General features: G+C 34.5%; 1 protein-coding gene across 1 annotated transcript in view; it reads right to left on the bottom strand.

Annotated features, from left to right (window-relative positions):
• The window catches only part of LOC132188077 (uncharacterized), a 56,883-nt gene extending 34,030 nt beyond the window's left edge, over nt 1-22,853 (bottom strand). The window contains exons 1-3 of the mRNA XM_059602487.1: nt 22,085-22,853; nt 21,792-21,907; nt 14,030-14,744 (exon numbers count right to left, since the gene is read on the bottom strand). Of these exons, the coding sequence (XP_059458470.1) occupies nt 14,030-14,744; nt 21,792-21,907; nt 22,085-22,726 (1,473 nt within the window). The 5' untranslated portion in view covers nt 22,727-22,853. The remainder of the gene's footprint in view (nt 1-14,029; nt 14,745-21,791; nt 21,908-22,084) is intronic.
• Nucleotides 22,854-24,103: the final 1,250 nt, after the last annotated feature.

The following is a 24,103-nucleotide window of genomic DNA, read 5'->3' as shown; positions in this document are numbered from 1 at the left end:
GGTGCCATTCATGAGCATTGGGGTTAGGGGGTTTATGCTTGCTGCAAAGGCTCTAATAGAGCCAATGTGGGAGAAGACACAAATGACTTAGTTTGTACAAAGTCTCTATAAAAGTTATTTTCTAATCATAATGTTATATGAAGAAAGTAGTGTGAAGTTCATTTCACAAAAAGCAATGGTGGATGCTTAAAAAAAAACAAAAAATCTAATTTATGTTATTTTAAAATTAATTGTAATATGTAGAAGAAATGGACATAAGAAATTATGAAAACTTCAATAATTGGGTTAGAAGAAAGAGGTTGCCCATAGTTAAAATAATTTATATTAAAAAAATTTCCTCCTTTTCCACTTTAATTTTGCACCATTATAAGATATTAATTACCCTTAATGAGGACGTACATATACAGTGGCATCCACGGGACCTTGAGGACAATGTTGTGTTGAAAGGTTAATTGGGGGATGTCGGAAACCGAAACACAATATTTTTCATTTATTTTCTGATTATATTTTAATTTATTCCCTAATTTTATTTCAATTACCGTCGTTAGTTCCCTTATTTCCTTTGATGTTGTTGAATATACGTTTATTTCTATTTTTAATATAATTGTAATTATTTTCTATTTAAGATTGAAGATGTACGACCAATTTATACGGAGAAAAATAAAATAAAATTGCTTAAGTCATTTGGAGGTGAATTTCCTCACAATGATCATTTGGTTTTGATCCCCTCGAAGGGATGGATGTAGCTTTTATTTTTATTCGATAAAAACCACATGTTCTATAATAATGATCAGGATTCAGAAGTTTGACTAGCTAGTTTCTTACACGCACATGCATGTGGCAACCCCTTCTAATTTGGATGAACTTTCCCATGTTGTTTTAGTAAAATATAATCAAATTCAATTTCATGGGGGGTGGCCAACCACGCACAAGGCCCATCACATTAATTGGTTTCACTTTCAACCTGGGCATCCAATTAAGACTCCTCGAAGAGACTGCTAAAGTTCAAGAAGACCATAATTGGTCCACTTCAAAAAAAAAAAACAAAAAAAGAAAAAAGAAGACCATAATTGGTCATGTGAGTTGAGTAGGGCCTAAGAGAATTTAGTTAGAAGAAATAAAAAAGTTTAAGAAAACATAAATAGTACTTATGTAAGAAATTTCATTTATGTCACATATATTTACTGTATTTATATAATAAATATAATTACGGTGTTAAGTGATTTATTCTAAATAAAGATTATTTTGTGGAATCAAATATTTTGAATTGATTATAGATTTGATTCTTATTCCTTGATGGGAGGATTAAATAATGTAACAATTTTGACTGAGGGTCCCTAACCTACCTATTGTATTCCATCAATCGGCACGGGTAGGCATAAGTTAGAAGATATTTTTTCTACTTTGTTTTATCTCAGGTTCCTATTGCTGAGAGCCGATTTATATTGCTTAGAGGTTCTTCATTACGCTTAAGCAACACTAGTTGGAGGTAATTTTGAATCCCTAATTTCGACTAAGTATTATAACATGATAATTACTTTATATGCAAACAACTAATTCATGAAGTGATGAAACACGAGTTTGATAGCTGAGGCAATTGTCATGTTGGCATGCACAAATTAGGTCAAGTTGGTCTCAGCACAATCAAAAAATTAAAATTAAAACTAAAATTAAAACACAATTGATCAGGCCTCCTCAAGATAAACTCCTAATTCCTTTCTTGCGTTGAGAACTGGTTATCCATACTAGGAATGATCTTCAGCAATATATCTTAGTTCATAATTAGCGGAAGTTTTCTCAATTAATAATTTGATAAAGAACAATGTTGCTTCATAAACAAAATAAAGGGCATATTGCCACCTACCAGATTTGACTAACATGGAACAGGAAATGTGAAACATGATTGCAAACTAAAAAGAAGACCAAATTAGCAATCACATGATTACTATTTTGTATGAACACCAGTCCTATATACAGAGCTCTTGCACCTAGAAATAAAGCACACTGATTTCCAACATTGCCTTAATTGCTATAATCTCACGATTTATTTAACAATAAATCCCTTGTCACTCATTTAGAATCGGGCGGTGGGTGTACAAAATATGATCTCTCAATGGGCCTTATTAAATTGGGGGCCCTAAGCGAGGGCCTAACTTGCCTAGGCTTGACCCGGCCAACTCTTCCATTGATCCTTGTTATATTCTCAGTTCTAATGCTCTCTTTTGGAAGGAAGACGTCATTCAAAACAGTCTTTGACTGAAAAAAAGCCTTGAGCAATTTCACACCCTACCATCAAACCAGATAAATCAAGAAGCAAATTAGTTATAATATATATGTAATCGTACCCTTAATTTACCGACTTTTGTTAAATTGTTCAATGTTTACCAAAAATAGTAAACAAATTAACTGACAGCAAAAAAAGAAGCATTTGGTCGTACTAATATTAATTAATGCACAGCTAAGCAGGCAAGGGATGATGATTGATCAGTGACATACCTCGTCCATGCCCATGTTGACCACTTTCTCCTCAATATCCCTAATATCATTGACATTTAACTAGGCAAGCAGAGAGACAAGAGCACCGGAGGAAGTGGGCTTCACCTCCAGATCATTCATCATAATGTATTTAACCGACCCTTCCACGTAACCTTTCTCACTAGTGGAGGAGGATGCCCTGATTTCGTTTGGTGGGTCTACGAATGTTACGATTTGGTTCATTCCACGGCCGCAATTAGGACAAATTGCGCTATTGTCATCAGCCACGTAACTGCTACAGGGGATGATAGAGTTCAGACACTTATACAATTGACAGAATGTTGAGGCAACATTTGGTAATAGGAGAGGGAGTTTAGCACCAGGGGAGACTACTTTTGGTTCTAACAGGAAGCGTTTGCTTTTGTCTGGTTGGATGTGAGTAACGCTAAGATTTTCAATGCTCTGGTAGAGGCTCTGACAGCTGCCTACCATGCCGCCTCCCTCTTTCAGAATCCTAGTTACAACTCCGACTGGTAAAGTGAAAATGCTTAATAGGAAATCAACAAATTCTTTGTCTGCTTCAGTAAAGAGCAACTGTTGGCTCTCTTTGTTTATGAAAAGCTTCAGGCGGCTTACCTGTGTAGTTGCCATGTTAGGTATGTGAACGGAAGGGATTCAGTATGGCAAGAGGCTAGAGGCCTCAATTGGCTTGGCTTTATAGTCTTTAGACTACACAGAATTCGCTCTGGCAAGTTGCAAGTGCTCCAAATAGTATAAACTACTTATTATGGGGACCAAATGTCTTCTTTTTCATTTTTCTATCTTTGTATCTTCAATGGAATTTGATTAATACAATGTTTCTCTTCTCCCTAGGGTTTTCTCTCTTCTGAAACATAGGGGTGAAGTTGTTTTTATCGCTACTGGTTTTTTTGTTGGTGGTCGAGTGGGAATTGCTCCTCGATAATCGGGGGGTGGCTGTTTCCTCAGGATTTTTGTGCCGTTTGTTTCGAAGGATGGGTGACCCGGCTGATGAACTGGCGCATCTCTGGGGAAATTTTACGCTGAAGGAGGATGAAAGCGAGGAACTGGCTATTGGAGAATCCGTTTTGGGTCCTTTGCTATCTCGTGGTTCATTGTGTGTGGTAGGGAAACTGATGGCAGACAGATCTGTGGGGAGGCAAATTCTCAAGACTCCGTTGATTCGCACTTGGCAACCTTCGGAGAGGGTTACTTTCAAGACTCTGGGAATTAATCTTTTTCTCATTGAGTTTGAATGTGAATGGGACAAGTCTCGTATTATGGAGGGAAGGCCTTGGACTTTTGATGGTCATCTAGTGTCCCTTGTAGATTATGATGGAGTCACGCCAATTGGGCAGTTGGATTTTGACAAGGTGGCTTTTTGGGTGCGGATGTTCAACCTCCCACTAGCATGCATGGGAAAGGACGTTGGGCACAAAATAGGCTCGTCAGTTGGAGTAGCGGAGGATGCTGATGTTGCGGAAGATGGTGTAGGTTGGGGGGAGTTCTTGAGGGTGCGCATCACATTGGATCTATCAAAACCCCTTCCAAGAGGGAGAACCATTCGGGTCAGAGACAAATCCATTGGGGTCTTTTTCAAGTATGAAAAGATTCCAAAGTTTTGCTACCATTGTGGTGTTGTGAGGCATGGAAGCAGGGGATGTGAAGTCAATGGTGGTCGGAGGTCAAATGGTGCTGGAGTAGAAACTGAATACGACCCTTGGATGAGAGTGCCATCCCCAAACCGTCGGAGGGCAGTCTAGAGGAGGGCCATCTAGAGTTAGACCGGGACGTTCATCATGGGACAACTACGGAGCCTCATAACCTGGCTTTCAGAGGAAGTTTGTCGATAATGATGCCACATATGGTCCGAAGGAAAGCAGTGATGGAGGATCATCGAAAAATTCTGCTGTTCCGGCGAGGGGTGGGTTGGGGAGCATATCTCGGAATTTCCACAAGGAGCCACATCGGTCAGGGAGCGGGGATCCTGATGTCATAAATGCGAAGAAAGGGGAGTTAAGGGAATGAGGAAAACAAGGGGAGCGTTACGGGGAGTTACAAAAGAAGACGGTTTCAATTGGGGAAGTTAGCAAAAATAGACAAGAGATGGAAAAGGCAAGTGCCGACCAAGGGAGGAGGGAATCCATTTCTGAAAAAGGTAAGAATATATATGTTGGTCAGTGGGATACCATAAAAGAAAAAATCATTTGGCAAGTGGTGGACAAAGAGGCGCAGGGTCATACGTGTATCCCAAATGGCAAGCCTAGCATGCCAGCTGGAGGATTGATGAGAGGCCCACCTGATTATCCGAGAAATACTACCCCTTCTTTTATTTTTGGAGCAAACACCCAAGAGCCAAGTCAGGTTGCAACTCCAAGCCTCCAAGTTAGGTTGCAACTCCAAGCCTAGGAGGTTCTGTCAAAATGGGAAAGAAGGAAGCTACAAGGAAGAAGGAGGATCATGTGGAGGAAGGTGATTATAATTTGGGGAAGAGGAAAACAATGGGTAAAAATGAGGGAGAAGGTACTGCAATGGGCAAACGAACCAGAATGGAGGTTAGGGGACTGAAAATCCAAGATGATATATTGGTGGGAGCTAGTGCGCAGCCCCGCCGTGCACTATAAACCTCTTAAGTTGGAACTGCTGAGGGCTTTGGAACCTTCAGGCAGTTCGAGACCTTCGCCAATTGGTGAGGGAGAAAAAGCCCTAGGTGGTTTTCATTATGGAAACCAAAAGGCGCCAAAATAGAATGAATTTTTTGAAAATAAAACTGGGGATGGAGAACATGTTCGTAGTGGACAAAGTGGGGAAAAGTGGTGGATTGTGTCTATTATGGAAGCAGGGAGTCAATGTTGCCATTCAAAATTATAGTAGGCGACATATAAATGCTGGGATAATGTCGGAGAACGGGCTGGAGGAATGGAAACTCACATGTTTTTTCGGTAATCCTGAAGTTGCAAAATGAAAGGAGTCCTGGGCTTTGCTCAGGCACCTATCTTATTTATACCCCGCCCCCTGGTTATGTATTGGCGACTTCAACGAAATCTTAAACTTGTTTGAGCAAATGGGGGCTATTTCAAAAACGAGGAGCCAAATGAAGGATTATCAGAGAGTTTTAGAGGATTGTTCCTTAAGTGATCTGGGTTTTTTTGGACCAAAATTTACCTGGAATAATGGGAGGGAGGGAGCAGCTTTTACCCAAGAACGGTTGGATAGGGCGGTTGCAAATTCGGACTGGTGCGATCTTTTCAATGATGTGAGGGTTACAGTTTTGGCAAGACAAAGCTCTGATCACAATCCTCTACTTCTTTCCTTTTCTCGGGCAACTGACGGAAACAGGGGCAGGAGAGGAGTTTTCAGAGTGGAGGAGAGCTGGAATTCATACCCTGAATACAAGGAGACCGTGGAGAAAATTTGGAGAACCAGACCTATGAGGGAAGACCCTTTGGAAAATATCACGGGGAAACTCAAGTCTTACCAAAGACCTATCAAAATGTGGGTCAAAAAACACACCCAAGCCACGGATAAGATCATTGAAGCTAAGACACGTGATTTGGAGTTACTGCAAGAGAGGGATGATCCTATGGATTCAACGGTATAAAGGGTACTCAAAGATGAAATTGATGGGCTGCTGGAACAACAAGAGTTAAAGTGGAAGCAACGTGCAAAGGAGCAGTGGCTTCGGCATGGAGATCGAAACATTAAGTTTTTCCATGCTTGTGCCTCTCAACGCAAGAGGAGGAACACTATTCTAAAAGTCAAAGATGGTTATGGGCAGACATGTGAAACACCGGCTGAGATAGAAGAAGCTTTCGTATCCTATTACCAAGAGCTGTTCAAATCGGAGAGGGCCCAACATGTTGAAAGTTGCATTTCGGCCATACAGGGAACGATTACATTAGATATGGAAGATGGGTTATTAGCCGAATTCACTAAGGAGGAAATATATTTGGCTCTCAAGTACATGCCGCCCCAAAAGGCTCTTGGGCCTGATGGGTACACTGCTCAATTTTACCAAACCCATTGGGACACAATGGGCAATGAGGTTAGTGCTGCAGCCCTACATTTTTTAAATTCCTCACATTTGAGTGCCTCTATCAATACCACCAATATTGTGTTGATTCCAAAAAATAGAAACTCATGTACTGTTGCTGAATATAGGCCAATTAGTTTATGTAATGTGCTTTACAAGATTATATCAAAAGTTTTGGCGAACCGCTTGAAAAGGGTGCTCCCTCACGTAATCTCCCAAAATCAAAGTGCCTTCGTACCAGACAGGTTGATCACGGATAACATATTGACAGCGTACGAGACATTGCATACTATGCATTCATGTATGTGGAGCAAAGTGGGTTTTATGGGTATCAAGTTGGACATGAGTAAAGCCTACGACAGAGTGGAGTGGGGTTTCTTGGAAGCAGTCATGCACAAAATGGGTTTCCCCATCCGTTGGATTAAACTTACAATGGAGTGTGTTAGATCAGTCACTTATGCCATTATAGTCAATGGAATGCCGGTGGGAAATATCAAGCCTTCGCAATGTTTAAGACAAGGTGATCCCCTTTCCCCGTATCTTTTTCTCCTTTGTGCAGAGGCTCTAAGCTCTATGCCTAGGAATGCAGAGAGTAATGGAGTTATCACTGGAGTGCCCATCTCTAAACGGGGTCCAAAAATTAGCCATCTTTTCTTTGCGGGTGACAGTCTCCTATTTTGCAAGGCCAATTCAGTGGAGTGGAGGAGGCTCACTAGAATTTTGGACAAGTATGAAGCTGCCTCAGGACAAAAATTAAATAAAGATAAAACCTCCTTGTTTTTTAGTCGCAACACTAGCAATGAAAAAATGGAAGAGATCTCTCGTCTTTTGGGGCTAAAGGCAACGGATCGATATGAAAAGTATTTGGGTTTGCCAACCTTGGTGGGTAAGTCACGGTCAATGGCTTTCAAGAGAATTAAAGATCGAGTTTGGAATAGGCTCCACAGCTGGAAAGGAAAATTCTTATCCCAAGCGGGGAAGGAAATTTTACTTAAAGCTGTGGTTCAAGCTATTCCGACCTATTGTATGATTGTGTTTCTCCTTCTGCAAAGCCTCTGCAAGGAGATCAATATAATGATGCAAGAGTTTTGGTGGGGGCACAAGGAGAACTTATCAAAAATTCATTAGATGGGCTGGGAAAGGATAGGGGTTTCAAAAAATAAGGGAGGTTTGGGTTTTCGAGATTTGATTTTATTTAACAAAGCTTTTCTAGCTAAGCAAATATGGAGGCTTTTACAACAACCTGACTCTTTGGTAGCAAAGATTTCAAAGCTACATATCACTCTTCATGCCAAATTTTGGAGGCCACACTTGGGACGAAGCCTTCATTGGCATGGAGGAGTTTGTTGGCAGCACAAGATGTTATCAAAAGAGGGGCAATTTGGAGGGTCGGGGATGGAAAAAGTATCAAAGTTTGGGGGGATTGCTGGATTCCAACCCCAATGACGTTTTCGATACAGTCTCTAAGAAACCACCTTCAAGCTCACACATGTGTTTCTGATCTCATAGACCAAGACACTAGGAGCTGGAATGTGCCACTTTTAGTAGCAAATTTTACAAGGGAGGAGGCCGAAGTGATTCAAAAGATACCCCTCAGTCCGTTTCAACCCAGGGACCGACTGATATGGAGGTGTAGCCCCAATGGTGTTTTTTCTGTTTGTAGCGCATACCACATGGAAGTTGAAAGACAGGCACGTATGAAGGGGGAAAGTTCGAACCATGTAGTAGAGGAGGAAGCTTGGAAGGTGTGTTGGCAGCTTAAGATCCCTAATGCAGTAAAAAATTTTCTAGGGAGGGCGTGTCACAACCTTCTTCCTACAAGAGAGAACCTGAAGCGCAGAGGTGTTGTAAAAGATAATTCGTGTCCGATCTGCCTGAGGGAGACAGAAAGTCTTGAACACATTGTTTGGGAGTGTCCTTTGGCAGCAGATGTATGGGGATGTGGTCAGGCTAGCCTCCAAAAAAGCCAAATCAGCGGGGAGACTTTCCTACAGCTGTTCGCAGAAGTGAGAAACCGGTGCACGAGAAATGAAGTGGAGCTATTTGCAATTACGGCACGAAGGGTGTGGCTACGCAGAAATGATGTAGTTCATGGTGGTTTATTAACTCACCCCTCCCAGATTATGCTAGAAGCTAGGAAAGCTCTTGAGGATTGTCAAAGTCTGCACAGAACGCCAGTGAATGAGGGGAGGTTGACGAGCGGAACATGGATAGAAAGGTGGAAACCACCCCCGATGAATATGATAAAGATTAACTAGGACGCGGCTTTGGATGCCCAAAGAGGGGTGGTAGGTTTGGGGATACTAGCCAGAAATGATTGTGGGAGGGTCCTAGGTGCGTATGGTGTGACGAAGAGAGTGGAGGTTTCACCCTCTTACGCGGAAGCGTTAGCAGCTCTTCATGCTATGGTTTTCGCCCAAAAGAAAGGTTTCAGGGGGGTTATTTTTGAGGGAGATGCTTTAAACATTGTGAATGCAGTGAACTTGAATCTTCCTTGTGATAGCAGCTACGAGCATTTTGTGGAGGATGTTAAAACATGGCTGGCTTCCATGAGTAACTCTATGTTTGTTCATGTGAATCGGGAGGCCAATTTGGCAGCCCATTCACTCGCTAAGGCAGCCTGTAACCATGTCATTTGTTCCATTATATGGCATTGTACTCCATCTTGTATAGGTGGAATAATCCGGAATGAGGCAATTGCCCTTCCGTGTGATATGCTCTAATGAGCTGAATAATAAAGGTCAATTTTTTTCTAAAAAATGGAATCTGATTAATGCATTAGATTAACATTATATGGCATAATAAATAAAGGACAGAAATTTTCATATCTTTCAATCTATTTAAAATATTATAAAGTGTCTATAAATATTTTAAAAGTACATTAAATTCTTAGCGTTATTAATAACAATTTACTAATTTAAATTAAATTTAATATACTTTTTAAATATTTATAGACACTTAACACTATTTTAAATGAAACTAGCACATTTAAGGCCTTGTTTGGCTAGGCATTTTTTTGTTTTTGTTTTCAAATTCATATTTTTTGATTTTGTAAACAAATTTGGCACAAATTCACAAATTCAAAATTTTGCCCAATATTCTAAAAATCACACAATACATATGCATCGGTTTCTTAAAAAATCCAAAACAAAAATAAAATTTGACCCATCCCAACAACACATTTGCATCAGTTTCTTAAAAAATTCAAAACAAAAATAAAAATTTGCCTAAGAAAAATTATACCCTAAGAAAAATAAAGTAAAAGATGGATTATATGGAACTGGCTTTTTTTTTTTTTTTTTTTGTAACAATGGAACTGGCTTCGATCGTGAATTTCTTCGACATGGTACAATTGCTTGACTTTTGTGGGCCATTAGGGTTACTACTTCGTACTATTGAACCACATCCCGATAAAAGCATTTTTTCTTTTTCTTTTTTGTAAGCAGATAAAAGCATTTCGGATCATATTCATACCAATCACAAGCTCATCTTTATGACTTTTTTTTTTTTATTTTTTAGATAGTATACTCCATGACAAGTATAAATATGCAGGCTGCACTACGTATTCTGTAGGCACTACGTAACGACATGTTTCTCGCAATTTAGCTTGACATGGTAGAAATAAGCGATTCTCATCTACTAACGTAATTGACAATTAAAAAAAACAATCTTAATAAAATTCCATGGTGATGAAATTTGATGATCATATTTGCACAATTTTCAACAACCATTTTAATCGGTAAGGAATAGGAATTAACTGATCTCAAACATTTATTTGGGTAAATAAATCTTATAAGATATCATCTAATAATATTCTCTATAAAGCAAGTATCTTTACGAAAAATTCATAAAGTTCTTCTTTCAATATTCGCCCAACCCTATTAAGTAGCTTGGTTGCGAAGAAACCAAAAGAAAATGTCGTGACCTATAAAAAGTCAAGTTCAAGGTTAAAAAAAAAAAAAAGACAAGGAATTAAAAAGATCAGAAGTACCAACTTGCAGGCAGAATGCTAACCAAGGTATCGGAATACATTTAAAAAAAAAAAAAAATGTTAGGGTCAATAAATTTTTTATCTTTGGTTCATATTATTTTACAAATTTAATAAATTAACCATTAAGTTTGTGAAATCTACTATTAACTTATGTGAGGTGCACATAAATATATAAATCTAATGCTTGATTTATAAAATCCTATGGACCTAATAATTAGTACTACTTGTATTATCTATTGTGTGGGATCAAGGATGTCCAAATTGGGGATAATGTTAAATTAATGCTAAATTCTATATCATTATACAATCTCTATTTTATTGGGCTAATGTATCCGCGTAATAGTATAAAAGTACTTGCCCATTACAATTTTCGAATCTACATAACAAAATTAAGCTCCAAGTTAAAAAGAAAAAAAAAAAAAGAAAGTAATCCTATAAATTGTGTAGGTCCTACATTAATTTGTAGGATTACAGAAGTCTCAATACCATATGCCTAAATATATAATTCTATGTCTTCAAAGAGGAGTTCAATCGGCTGAAAACTATAATTCATGAAGCGAATGTTACTAGTTCAAATTCATCTATCATACTTTCTTTTCCCTTTGTGAACATGTTAAAAAAAAAAAAAAAAAAAAAAAAATCACAAAAACCTACTTACATCAGATTCCCTACATTTCACTAACCCTCAAGGGTTACTACAGTGTTTCCCAATATGTAGGAAACCAAAAGTGGTTCTCTATGCATTATTATATTATAAACATTTCTTTTTTCTCTTTCATCTTTTATCTTTTTGTCTTTAATTGAGAATTGTGTTGAAATTTTATAAAAAAAGTGAGGGTAAGTAAGAAATTTATATTTTGTAAATAAATAATATTTTAATAGTATATGAAAGATAAAAGAAGTTATAGTGAAATATATTTTTATAAGGAAACAAAAACTAGTTTTGTAACTTAAATTTAGAGAAAATTAAAGGAAAGCTCTAATGCTCTTAATGTCATAACTTATGTCTTATGCCCTAAGAAAAAAAACGTAAAATATATATATAATAACTTTTGATTTAGAGTTTTGAGTGGTTACATGGAATTGGCTTTTCATGGAAAGCCAACAGCTACTGAGCCCTAGTGGCTAAGGTTTAGTGTCCTTTATTTTTTTAATTTGTTTTTTTTTTTTATAAATAGCTTTAGTGTCCTTCAACCGTCGTGAATTTCTTCCAGCTGGTACAATTGCTTTACTTTTGTCGGCCATTAGGGTGAGTACTTCGTACTATTGAACCACATTCCGATAAAAGCCTTCTTTTCTCTCCTTTTTTTTTGTTTTTTTTTTTAATAAAAGCATTCGAATCATGGCAATCACAAGCTCATCTTTATCTGTAAAGATGGTATATTCAATGACAAGTATAAATATACAGGCTTCACTACGTATTCTGTAGGTAGTATCACATGGAAATACATTTGTTTATGCGTACGTACGACATGTTTTTCGCATTTTAGCTCGACATGGTAGACATATTAAGTGATTTTCAGCTGCAAAAGTAATTGGAATTAATAAACATTAAGTATGAAATTCTATGGTGGAGAAATTAGATGATCATAAATCCTTTTCAAACCACAGTCAGAGAGAAGGTGGTGTTTAGCATATTGCCACAATTTTCAACTACCATTCTAATCTGTAATAAATAGGAATTAAGTGATCTCTAACATCTATTTGGGTAGATTGGTAGCAATTTCAACACATAATTGTAAGAAAATTGTTATGGAACATTAGACCTATTAATCATCCCCACGGTCTCCTCGTCCCTTTCACCATTCATATAGTCAAATTTGCATTTTCTCATTCTAATCCTCTTCCTCCAATCAAAAGGTGCTATCCATGAGCATAGAGGTGAGAGGGTTTGTGCTTGTTGCAAACATGCTAATGGAGCCAACGTGGGACACGGTGAAGTGGGATTTGGCGAGGACTGTGAGCAATTTGAAACTAGTGGTGGCATTCGACTGTGTTGAATGGAGATTAGTATTTTGTTGATGAGTTGAAGATGATAGGAAAAAAAATGGTGCTTTTGAGTTTATTATGTTAGGTGTTCTCCGTTGATACGTGTCATTCTTTTATTTAAGGACACAAAGGACTTAATTTGTACAAAACCTCTGTAGAAGTTATTCTCTAATCATAATGTTATGTGAAGAAAGTAATGTGAAGTTCATTTCATAAAACGCAATCGTGGATGCTTAAGAAATATATAATTTATGTTATTTTAACATTAATTGTAATATGTAGAAAAAATGGACATAACAAATTATTAAAACATCAATAAGGTAAGAAGAAAGAAATTGCCCATAATAAAAAGAAGTTATATTAAAAAAATTTCCTCTTTTTCCACTTCAATTGTGCACCGCCATTATGAGATATTACCCTTAACGAGGACGTACACAGTGGCCTCCATCTCCATGGGACCTTGAGGACAATGTTGTGTTGAAAGGTTGGGGGATGTCGGAAACACAATATTTTTCATTTATTTTCTGATTGTTCTTTAATTTATTCCCTAATTTTATCTCAACTACCGTCGTTATTTTCCTTATTTCTTTGATGTTCAATCTACATTTATTTCAATTTTTAATATATTTTGTAATTCTTTTCTATTTAAGAGTGTAGATGTCGTACGACCAATTTAAAATGAAAAGGGGGAGGGGTGGTGGGGAGTGGTGATATGGCCCTCCAGGTCCTTTTACCCCAGAAAAGAAAAAAAATTAGCCAAAAATTTTTGTTTAGCTTAAATTTATTAAGTCAAAATATTTTTTTAATACAAATCGGGCCTCAATCTAAATTCCTAATCCCTTCCTTGCTTGAGAGGTAATCCGTATATATATATATATATATATATATATATACTAGGAATTGTCTTCAGAAATATTAGTGCATAATTAGCTGAAGTTTAGTTAATTCGTAATTTGATAAAGAATAATGCTGCTTCATAAACAAAATAAAAGGCATATTGCCAGGTACCAGATTTGACTAATGTGGAACAGAAAATGAAAAACATGATTGCAACTATTTTGTATGAACACTAGTTCAAAAGAGCTAGGTCTTGCACCTAGCAATAAAGCACACTGTTTTTCAACATTGCCTTGATTGCTATAATCTCATGATTCCTTCAAAAACAGTCAATACCTTGATTTACTCTTTGTGACTTGTGAGACAGAAAATGAATCATATTCCAACATCACCCCCACTCTTAGCAAAATCTATGAAATATTCCTTGGTTCTGGTAATATTTATTGGAAGGAAGATGTCGGTCAAAACAGTTTTTGATTGCAAAGAAGCCTGAAGCAATTTCACACCCTACAATCAAAGTAGATAAATTAAGAAGCAAAATAGTTATAATATGTAATAATACCCTTAATTTTATCCAGGTTTACAAAAAATAATAAACAAACTGATATATATAAAAAAAGAAGAAAAAAAAAAGCATTTGGTAGTAGTGATCATATTGCACAGAAAGTAAGGTAAGAGTGGCATACCTCATCCATACCAACATCGACCACTTTCTCCTCAAGATCCCTTATATCGTTGAGACTAAACTGGGAAAGCAGAGTGACAAGAGAGTTGGTAGACAGGGGCTTTACCTCAAGATCATCCGTCACCATGTACGTAACCGTCCCTCTCACGTAACCTTCTTCACTAGTGGAGAATGCCCTTATTGCGCTTGGGGGGTCTTTGATTGCGAACACGTTCTTTTTATGTCCGCACGTAGAACAATTTGTGTTATTGGCCACGGGAGTCAAACAAACACTGTTGATGTTCGAGCTCGAACACTTATACAATTGACGGAATGTTGAGCCAACGTTTGGCAATAGGAGAGTGGGTTTAGCACCAGGCATGAATACGTTGGGTTCTAACAGGAAGCGTTTGTCTGTGTCTGGTTGGATGTGAGTAACACTCATATTTTCAATGCTCCGGTAAAGGCTTTGCAAACTGCCTACCGAGACACTTTCCTCTTTCAGAAGCCGGAAGACAACTCCGACCGGCAGAGTGAAAATGCCAAAGAGGAAATCAACAAATTCCTTGTCTGCTTCAGCATAGAGCACCCGTCGGCCTTTCTTGTCTATGAAAATCTTCAGGCTTACTTTCGTCGTTGAACTCGTTGCCATGTTAGGCAGGTGAATGAATGATGAATCTTCGAATGGATTGATCAGTATGGCAAGAGCCCTCAATTGGCTTGGCTTTATAGTGTTTCAGCCTAAGAATTCGCTCTGGCAAAGGCCTTCTTATGCTACGCTTTCCATTGGCAGCCCCAAATAGTTAAAGTACCCATTACAATTTTCAGATCTACGCACAAAATTAAGCTCTTAGTTTAAATAAAAATAAATAAAAAATAGTAATCCTATAAATTGTGTAGGTCCTATGATGTGTGATGCGATAGACATTAATTTGTAGGATTACGGAAAGTCTCAATCTAGCATAGGCCTAAATACATAATTCTATGCCCATGTTCATGAAATACGACCACAATCTAATATGATTCTCACCACCTATTATACGCTTCAAGTTGTGTATTCTATATATAACCCTTGAAGCGAGGTACGTACAATAACTAAAAGATTCAATCTTACTTTTCTTTATTGTCATGTTTTATTCCAATCAAATTTATGAGTTTGAAATTAAATGATCAGGTTCAATTATTATATTATGAGATATAATAGCTTATGTTCTGAGAAAAAAAAAAAAAGAAAAAAAAAAGAAAAGAAAGAAAGTAAAAGATATAACTTATGCTTTTAAGTGGTAATACCAAGTGGCTTTAGCTTTTCAAGAAAAAGCAAGGATACGTTTGGTAGTTGGAAGAACTATTTGATTAAAAAAAATAATAGTCTTTATTAAAAATAAAATGTGAAATGAAATAGTATTGGTGTTAAATACTGTAATAAATAAAAGTTATTAATTTTTCTAAGCTTTAGGATAAAATTGTTAGATATCGACAAAAAAAAAAAAAAAAAAAAGAAGAAGTTAAAAGGCAACATAAAAAGAAAAAGGGGAGGGAATGACAAGGTTACATTACACGTGATAATGTAAAAAATATATAAAATAACTTTTGAATTAGAGTTTTGAGTGGAAGTTGCTTTTCATGGAAAGTAGTAGTTCACCATCATGATTCATAAATTTCTTCGACCCCGTGCAATTGCTTTACTTTTGTCGGCCATGAGGTACTTAAGATATGTTGTTAAAATGAGACTAAAAGACAAGAGTTGGCATGCACTTATGAAATTTGTGTTTTATATATATATATATATATATATATAAAGAGTTAATATATCTAATTATGTGAATCCAAACTCATATGTTTAAGATTTTAAATTAGAAATAGTATTTTATTTGACTTGGTATTAGTCTCCCAGTCTCCCCGACATAGTCTCTTTACGAAAATTTCATAAAGTTTTTCTCATTAAGCCTATTAAGTAGCTTCGTTGCCAAGAAACCAAAAGAAAAGTTGTGACGTATAAAAGTCAAGTTCAAGGTTTTCAGTACGTACCAGCTAGCAGACACTAGACAGAAAGCTTCTTTTCTAAAGATTTTTTTTTTTTTTTTTTATATTTTTTTTTAAGTTTTTAATATTTTTAATTTTTCTAAAGATGTAACATCTGTGTTATGGATTCAAATTCACAAATTTATAAATTTTACTCGTTTATTTCATTTAAGCGTTTAAAATAAATAATATTTTAGTATTTAATGAGGAAGCTACTCTCAAATAACTTATTTTAGACGAATTAGAATCATCTCATGTTCAAATGAACTGGAGAATATTCAGTTAGTTATAAATGTTGTGTATTTTTGTTCCCTCCAAAAGTAAAAAACAAAAATATCCCATGGAGAAGATCCTGTTCCATTTAAACGCTAAGTTTAGATAAACCGATATAATTCAATTTATAAATTTGAAAATTTTTAATTTAAATAAATTTATTGAGAATCTCAATCCTAGTGATATATATTGTGATGGATCAATCATGTCCAATTGTGGATCTCAATCCCAAGTTCATTTCACAAAAATCAATGGTGAATAATGTTGTTCATTTCAAAAAAAAAAAATCAAAATCAATAGTGGAGCCAGGTGCATTTAATTAGTGCGCAACTTTTGCACCAAAAGAGAAAAAGAAGAAGACTGCGAAGACCATAAATCCTCTAATGGGTTTTTTATCCTAGAAAAATACATGACCTTACTCCACAAACAATTAAAAGTTTATTTTTCAAAGTATTCTAATTTAGGTTATTTTCAATAATTGTGTAAGAAGAAAGAAGCTGCATGCATGTAAATCTTAAAGACTCAAAACATATATATATAGTAATGCAATGATCCCCCAAAGAGCCTAATGCATTCCGACCATTTAAACTATAAAGTATCGTTCGTCAAATCTTGAAAAAAAAGAAAAAGAAAAGAAAAGAAAAAAAAGTGGGGGATTAGCGAAAGACTAAGCAAGTAATATTCCAAACCAAGTTAAAACGATTGGTTGGGGAAGGACATTAAACATGTCCTTTGTAACTTTAACAATATGGCATTGGAAACAATTATGCCTCGTATGCTTGGGATTATGCTACTGAACCTTTGAAAATCGGGCAACATTTTAACGTTTCGGGCAACATTTGTAACAACGTTAAAGTTATTAATTGCGTTAATTATATTTTAAGAGTTTTTCATACATAAATTATTCAATAAATTAAGTATTATTAATGTCCGAATCAAATAAGAAAACAAAGAATATAAATCAAATTATTATATATTAATACGTTTAGTCAATTTAATATGTATATTAATACGTTTAGGATTCTAAAAAAAAAAAAAGGATAAATACAAAATTGGTCCATATGATTAGCCTAATTTACGAATTACTCCCTGTAGTTTAAAAAATAATTTATAAGTCCCTAGGATAGAGCAAAATAATATTTTACTTCATAAACTTATTTTCATTAAATAACTTAAAAAAAACCGTTACATTATCACATCACGCCCAATATTACATGTCATAACTTATGTCCTAAGAAATATATATATATATATATATATATATATATATATATATAACAACTTTTGATTTAGAGTTTTGACTTTTTGAGCATTATGAATTGGCTTTTCATGGAAAAGCACGAACTACTGATCCCTAGTAGCTAAGCTTTAGTGTCCTTTTTTTTGATTCTTTTTTTTTTTAAATTCCTTTAGTGATGATGTTTGGTAAATGAGTTGGTTTAAACAATATAGTTGATGTAAATTGATTAAAAAAAAAAAAAATATTTGCTATAAAAAAAATAAAAAAGTGATATGAAAAAGTGAAAAAATTTTGTTTTGTAATAATTTTTTTATTTAAATAATAATAAAAGTAAATAATTTAATATAAAAAATTAAAAAATTAAAATATTTTGATATTAATTTTTTTAAAAAATAGTGATAAATAGTACGTAGGCCAACTCTACCTTTACCAAAGAAGGCTTAAGTGTCCTTTAACCTTCGTGAATTTCTTCGATCCTGGTACAATTGCTTTATACTTTGTCGGCCATTAGGGTTACTACTTCTTACTGTTGAACCACATCCCAATAAAAGCTATAATTTTTTTTTTTTCTAAAAAAAAAAAGTATAAAAGAATTTAATGATTCAACCATGGCATATTGCCACAATTTAGACAATATCACATGGAAATACATTTGTTTATGAGTTCGTACGACATGCTTTTCGCATTTTAGCTTGACATGGTAGACATATTAAGTGATTTTCAGCTGCAAAAGTAATTGAAATTAAAAAACATTCTGTACGAAATTCTATGGTGGAGAAATTAGATGATCGTAAATCCTTTTTAAATCACAGTCGAGAGAAGATGGTCCTAATTAATTAGCATATTGCCACAATTTTCAACTACCATTTATAAGGAATATGAATTAACTGATCTCTAACATCTATTTGGGTATATCGTTTGCAATTTCAACACATAATTGTAAGAAAATTGTTATGGAACTCATATACATGTGGTGAACATCTAGAGACCTATTCATCCCTGCAGTCTCCTCATCCCCCTCACCATTCATATTTCATACATAGAGTCAAATTTGCCTTCTCCTTCTAATCCTCTTCCTCCAATCAAAAGGTGCCATCCATGAGCATTGGGGTGAGTGGGCTTGTGCTTGTTGCAAACATGCTAACGGAGCCAATGTGGGACACGGTGAAGTGGGATTTTTTTGGCGAGGATCGTGAGCAATCTAAAACTAGTGGTGGCTTTCGATTGTCTTGAATGGAGATTAGTATTTTGTTGATGAGTTGAAGATTATAGGGAAAAATCTAGTGCTTTTGAGCTAATTATGTTTAGCATTTCACGTTGATGTGTTATTCTCTTATTTAATGACACAAATGACTTCATTTGTATAAAAATCTCTATAGATGTCATTCTCTAATCATAATATTATATGAAGAAAGTAATGTGAAGTTCATTTCACAAAAAGCAATGGTGCATGCTTAAAAAAGTATAATTTATGTTATTTTAAAATTAATTGTAATATGTAGAAAAAATGGACATAAGAAATTATGAAAACTTCAATAATTGGGTAAGAAGAAAGAAGTTGCCCATAGTAAAAAGAAGTTATATTAAAAAATTGGAGAAATTACACTTTACACTTTACCATATTCCTGATTATTCGTGTCTACTTCTATATATATTTGTCTACTATGTTATTTTCGTTTTAAATATGTTATTAGAGAGCTCATCCATTTTTCAGTATTTTAATCCTTATAACCCTTTTCTAATTGGATTTTTGGGAAAGTCCACATACCCCCATCAAACTACTACCTAATTGACAATGTCCTTCCAAATTATTAAAAAATGTCAATGTTCCCTCAATGACAAAACTACCCTTAGTAAAATTTAGAGGAAAGTCCACATATCCCCCCTCAAACAACTACCAATTGACAATGTCCCCTCCTAAACTACCAAAAATTGTTAATGTTCCCTCATTGACGAAATTACCCTTAGTAAAATAAAAATAAAAATCGTAAACATCTAGAAAAAAACTAAAATCAACCAAAAAGAAAATTCAAGCTATGGCCAATTTTTTTTTTTTTTTTTTTTTTAAATCCTTTTATAAGAAAAGAAATAAAAATTTTCCATTTTTTTTTTAATATAAAAACTGAAAATTTTCGTTTTTTTTTTTAAAAAAAATTTTTGTTTTAAAATTTTTTTAAAATAAAAATTTCCGTTTAAAAAAACCTAAACATTTTGTTTTTAAAAAATAATTTCCTTTTTTTCTTTTTAAACAAAAATTAAAAAAAACGTTTTTTTAAAATAAAAATTACTGTTTATAAAAATTTCGTTTTTTTTTTTTTAAAATTAAAATTTTCATTTTTTTTTTTAAAAAAAATCAAATGTTTTTTTTGAATTTATAGGGGTATTTTTGTCTTATTGAGAAATTTATAGAGACATTTTTGTCTTATTGCTAGTCTTGGGGACATTGACAATGTTTTGGTAGTTTGGGGGAATATTGTCACAATTGAAAGTTTATGGCGGACATTGTTAATTAATGGTTGTTTAAAGGAGGTGTATGTATGGACTTTACCCTAAAAAAAAAAAGAAACAAAACTAAAAAAACTTCTAGAAAAAAGAAACTAAAAAAAAAAATCCAAAGGATGGCAAATTTAATTTTTTTTTAAAAAAATTCTTTTTATAAGAAAAAAAAATAAAAAATTTCAATTTTTTTTTTGTTATAAAAATTGAAATTTTTTGTTTTGTATTATAACTAAAATTGTCGTTTTTTAAAACAAAATAAAAAAATATTTTTTTAAAAATAAAAATTCCCGTTTAAAAAATAAACTTTTTTATTTAAAAAAATCTTTCTTTTTAAATTAATTTTTTTTTTTTTTGGAATTTTTTTTTTTTTTTTTTTAATTTATATTGGTATTTTTGTCTTATTGAGAAATATATAGGGGCATTTTTATTTTTTTGCTAGCCTTGAAGGGACATTGACAATATTTTAGTAGTTTAGGGGAGACATTATCAATTTAGTAGTAGGTTGAGGGGAGTATATGAACTTTACCCTTTATTTACTTTTTTTTTTTAAAAAAAAATACTCCTCACACCATTAGTCTGTATACTTCAACGGTACTGATCTTGCCATCACAAATGTAATCCTTGATGATTTCTTGATCCAAACCTTTGATGACAGAGCATGCTGTTGGCCGTAGTACGTAGTAGTAGAACTGCACATTATTAACGGCCGAGACACCACGGCTCCTTATTTTAGCATCAGAATGTCTAATGGCCCAACGGTCTCATAGTTGGGTAAGGCCTAAAATTTTCTGCTATCGTTTTTTTTTTCTTCTTATAGTGAAAACGGCTTTGTTATTTATCGATTTCACGTCCAGCTGGGATTACACGGCCAAAAAAATCCTAAAAAAATTAAAAAGAGTTGAGAAAAATCATGTATCCAGAGCAAACTTAGTAATTCAAGTGATGTAACAAAAGTTTGGTAATTGGTCAGGTTTGTCTCACAGCCCAATCAAATTTTCATAAGTTACACCTCAAACGCCTCCTAGCTTGAGAACAGTGAAGCCTTTAAATTTGTTAAAAGAAAAAATATTCTAGATCTTTCTTTTTTTATTTTGGCCAGTCAAAAAAAATATATTTTTAATATAATTCGGGCCTCAAGGTAAATTCCTAATCCCTTCCTTGCATGAGAGGCTTCAGCAATATTAGTTCGTAATTAGCAGAAGTTAATATACTTAATTAGTAATTTGATAAAGAATAATGCTGCTTCATAAACAAAATAAAAAGGCATATTGGCAGGTACCAGATTTGACTAATATTGCATTTTTCTTCATAAAAATTGCCATTTTTTTTTATATGAAAAATTACCATTTTTATGAAGAAAAATGTAATATTTGTTTTTTAAAAAAATAATAACTAAAAAAGGGACCAAAATAAAAATTATTGCTTCAATACTTTTTTATTTTTTACTTTGTTTTTTCTAAGAAAGAAAAAAACAAAGGCAAATGGGCAAAAGTTGGGTCTTTTATCATTTTCCTTGTATGTATGTATGAACACTACTAGTCCATCAGAGCTAGCTCTTGCCCCTAGAAATAAAGCACACTGATTTTCAACATTGCCATAATTGCTATGATCACTTCATTTACCCATTCTGACATGGAAATTGGAAAGTGAATCATATTTCAACAAGTAATTATTTTTTAAAAAAACATCAACCTTAAAAGTAAAAAATAAAAAGATGCTAGACAGCATATTACATAATTCATCAACCTACAAATATGAGTGATCAATTTCAGAGATCTCTGGCTCAATTTTACCGATCTCGGGTGGAAGGAAGATATCAGTGAATACAGTCTTCGATTCTAAAGAGGCTTGAAGCAATTTCACACCCTACCATCAAAGAAGATAAATTAAGAAGCAAAATAATTATAATAAGTAATAATACCCTTAATTTAACGACTTTGTTGTTCAATGCTTACCAGAAATAATAAACAAACTGATATAAAAAGAAGCATTTAATTGGAAGTTGTAATGCACAAAAAGCAAGGGGAAGAGTGGCATATATACCTCATCCATGCCCAGCTCGACCACTTTCTCCTCAATAACCCTTATATCGTTGATATTAAATTGGGTCAGCAGAGTGACAATTGAGGTGCAGGTAGACATGGGCTTCACGTCAAGATCATCCATCACCATGTATGTAACCTTTTCTACCACGTAACCTTCCTCACTAGTGGAGAATGTCTCTATTGCGCCTGGGGGCGGGTCTGTGACGGTGAATGTTGCGAACGTGTTCTTTTTCTGTGCGCACCCCAAACAATCTGTGTTATTGCCATCAGTTAGGTCACGCAAACAACGAACGGTTGTGTTCGAACTTGAACACTTATACAATTGACGGAATGTGGAGCCAACGTTGGGCAATAGGAGAGGGACTTTAGCACCAGGCATGAATACTTTGGGTTCTAGCAAAAAACGTTTGTCTTTGTTTGGATGGATGTAAGTATCACTCATATTTTCAATGCTCCGGTGGAGGCTTGGCAAGCAGCCTACCATGCCGCCTCCCTCTTTCAGAAGCCTCGTCACAGCTCCAACCGGCAAAGTCAAAATGGTAAAGAGGAAATCAACAAATTCCTTGTCTGCTTCAGCAAACAGCACCCGTCGGCCCTTCTTGTCTATGAAAAGCTTCACGCTTAGTTTGGACGTTGCCATGTTAGGTAGCCAGGTTGGTGAATGAACGATGAATCCTCCAATGGATTGATCAGTATGCCAAAGAACCCTCTACTTGCTTGGCTTTATAGTCTTTTGGCTTACATCCACTGCCAGCCCAAAAGAGTATAAACTATAAAAGTACCCATTACAATTTTCAGATCTACATAACAGAATTAAGTTCTAAGTGAAAAAAGAAAATAAAAAAGGATTCCTATAAATTGTGTAGGTCCAATGACGTGATCCACATTAATTTGTAGGATTACGAAAGTCTTAATACGATACGCCTAACTACATAATTTTATGCCCATGCATGTACATTAAATACGATCACCATCTATTAATATTATACGCTTCAAGCCTGGTACAATAATTAAAATATTTATTGAAAGTTGTACTTTCTACACTAAATTATTGGTTCTGTCCGGTGAAAAAGTTACATGTCATAACTTGTTACTGTGCACAATAATTGATGAACAATATAGAATCGAAAAGAGTGAGATTAAGAGACAGTCGAAAACAAAGATTTAATGTGGTTTGATAATTTGCCTACGTCTACAGAGATACAGTTGTATTTTACTCTTAATGATTCAGAATTACATTATACATATATATAGAAAAAAAAAAAAAAAACTCTAAATCTTACTTGTACGGACACATTAAAAAAATTTCTAAACCCTAAACCCTACTTGTACCGGCTCCGTAAATGTCTTCCGTCTACTTGACTTTCATCTAGTATTAATATGAGCTATTTATCAATTCTAACGTAACTTATGCCCTAAGAAAAAAAAAAACGAAGAATAAAATATATATATACAATAACTTTTGATTTGAGTTTTGAGTGGTTTATATGGAATTGGCTTTTCATGGAAAAGCAAGAGCTAACTGTCGTCAATTTCTTCGACTTAATTGGTACAATCGCTTTACTTTTGTCGGCCATTAGTGTTACTACTTCGTACTATTGAACCACATCCCAATAAAAAGCTTCTTTTTTTTTTGCCCTTTTGTTTTTTATTTATATTTTTATCTTAAGTAAATAAAAGCATTTCAAATCATACTAATCACAAGTTCATCTTTATCTTTAGTGCGCTGCCCACAGTAAAAAGAAGTTATAGGACGTACATAGTGGCCTCCATGGCAGCTTTGAGGACAATGTTGTGTTGAAACTTGAAAGGTTGAGAATGCTAGAAAACACAATATCTCATTTATTTGCTGATTATGTTTAATTTATTCCCTAATTTTATTTCAATTACTGTCTTTATTTCCCTTATTTCTTTGATTTTGTTGAATCTACATTTATTTCTATTTTTAATATAATAGTAATTATTTTCTGTTTAAGATTGTAGATGTCTTACAACCAATTTATACGGAAAAAAAAAA

This window comes from Corylus avellana, chromosome ca7, assembly GCF_901000735.1.
Source record: "Corylus avellana chromosome ca7, CavTom2PMs-1.0".
Taxonomy (NCBI): Eukaryota; Viridiplantae; Streptophyta; class Magnoliopsida; order Fagales; family Betulaceae; genus Corylus; species Corylus avellana.
This window is presented reverse-complemented; position numbering and strand designations above follow the sequence as displayed.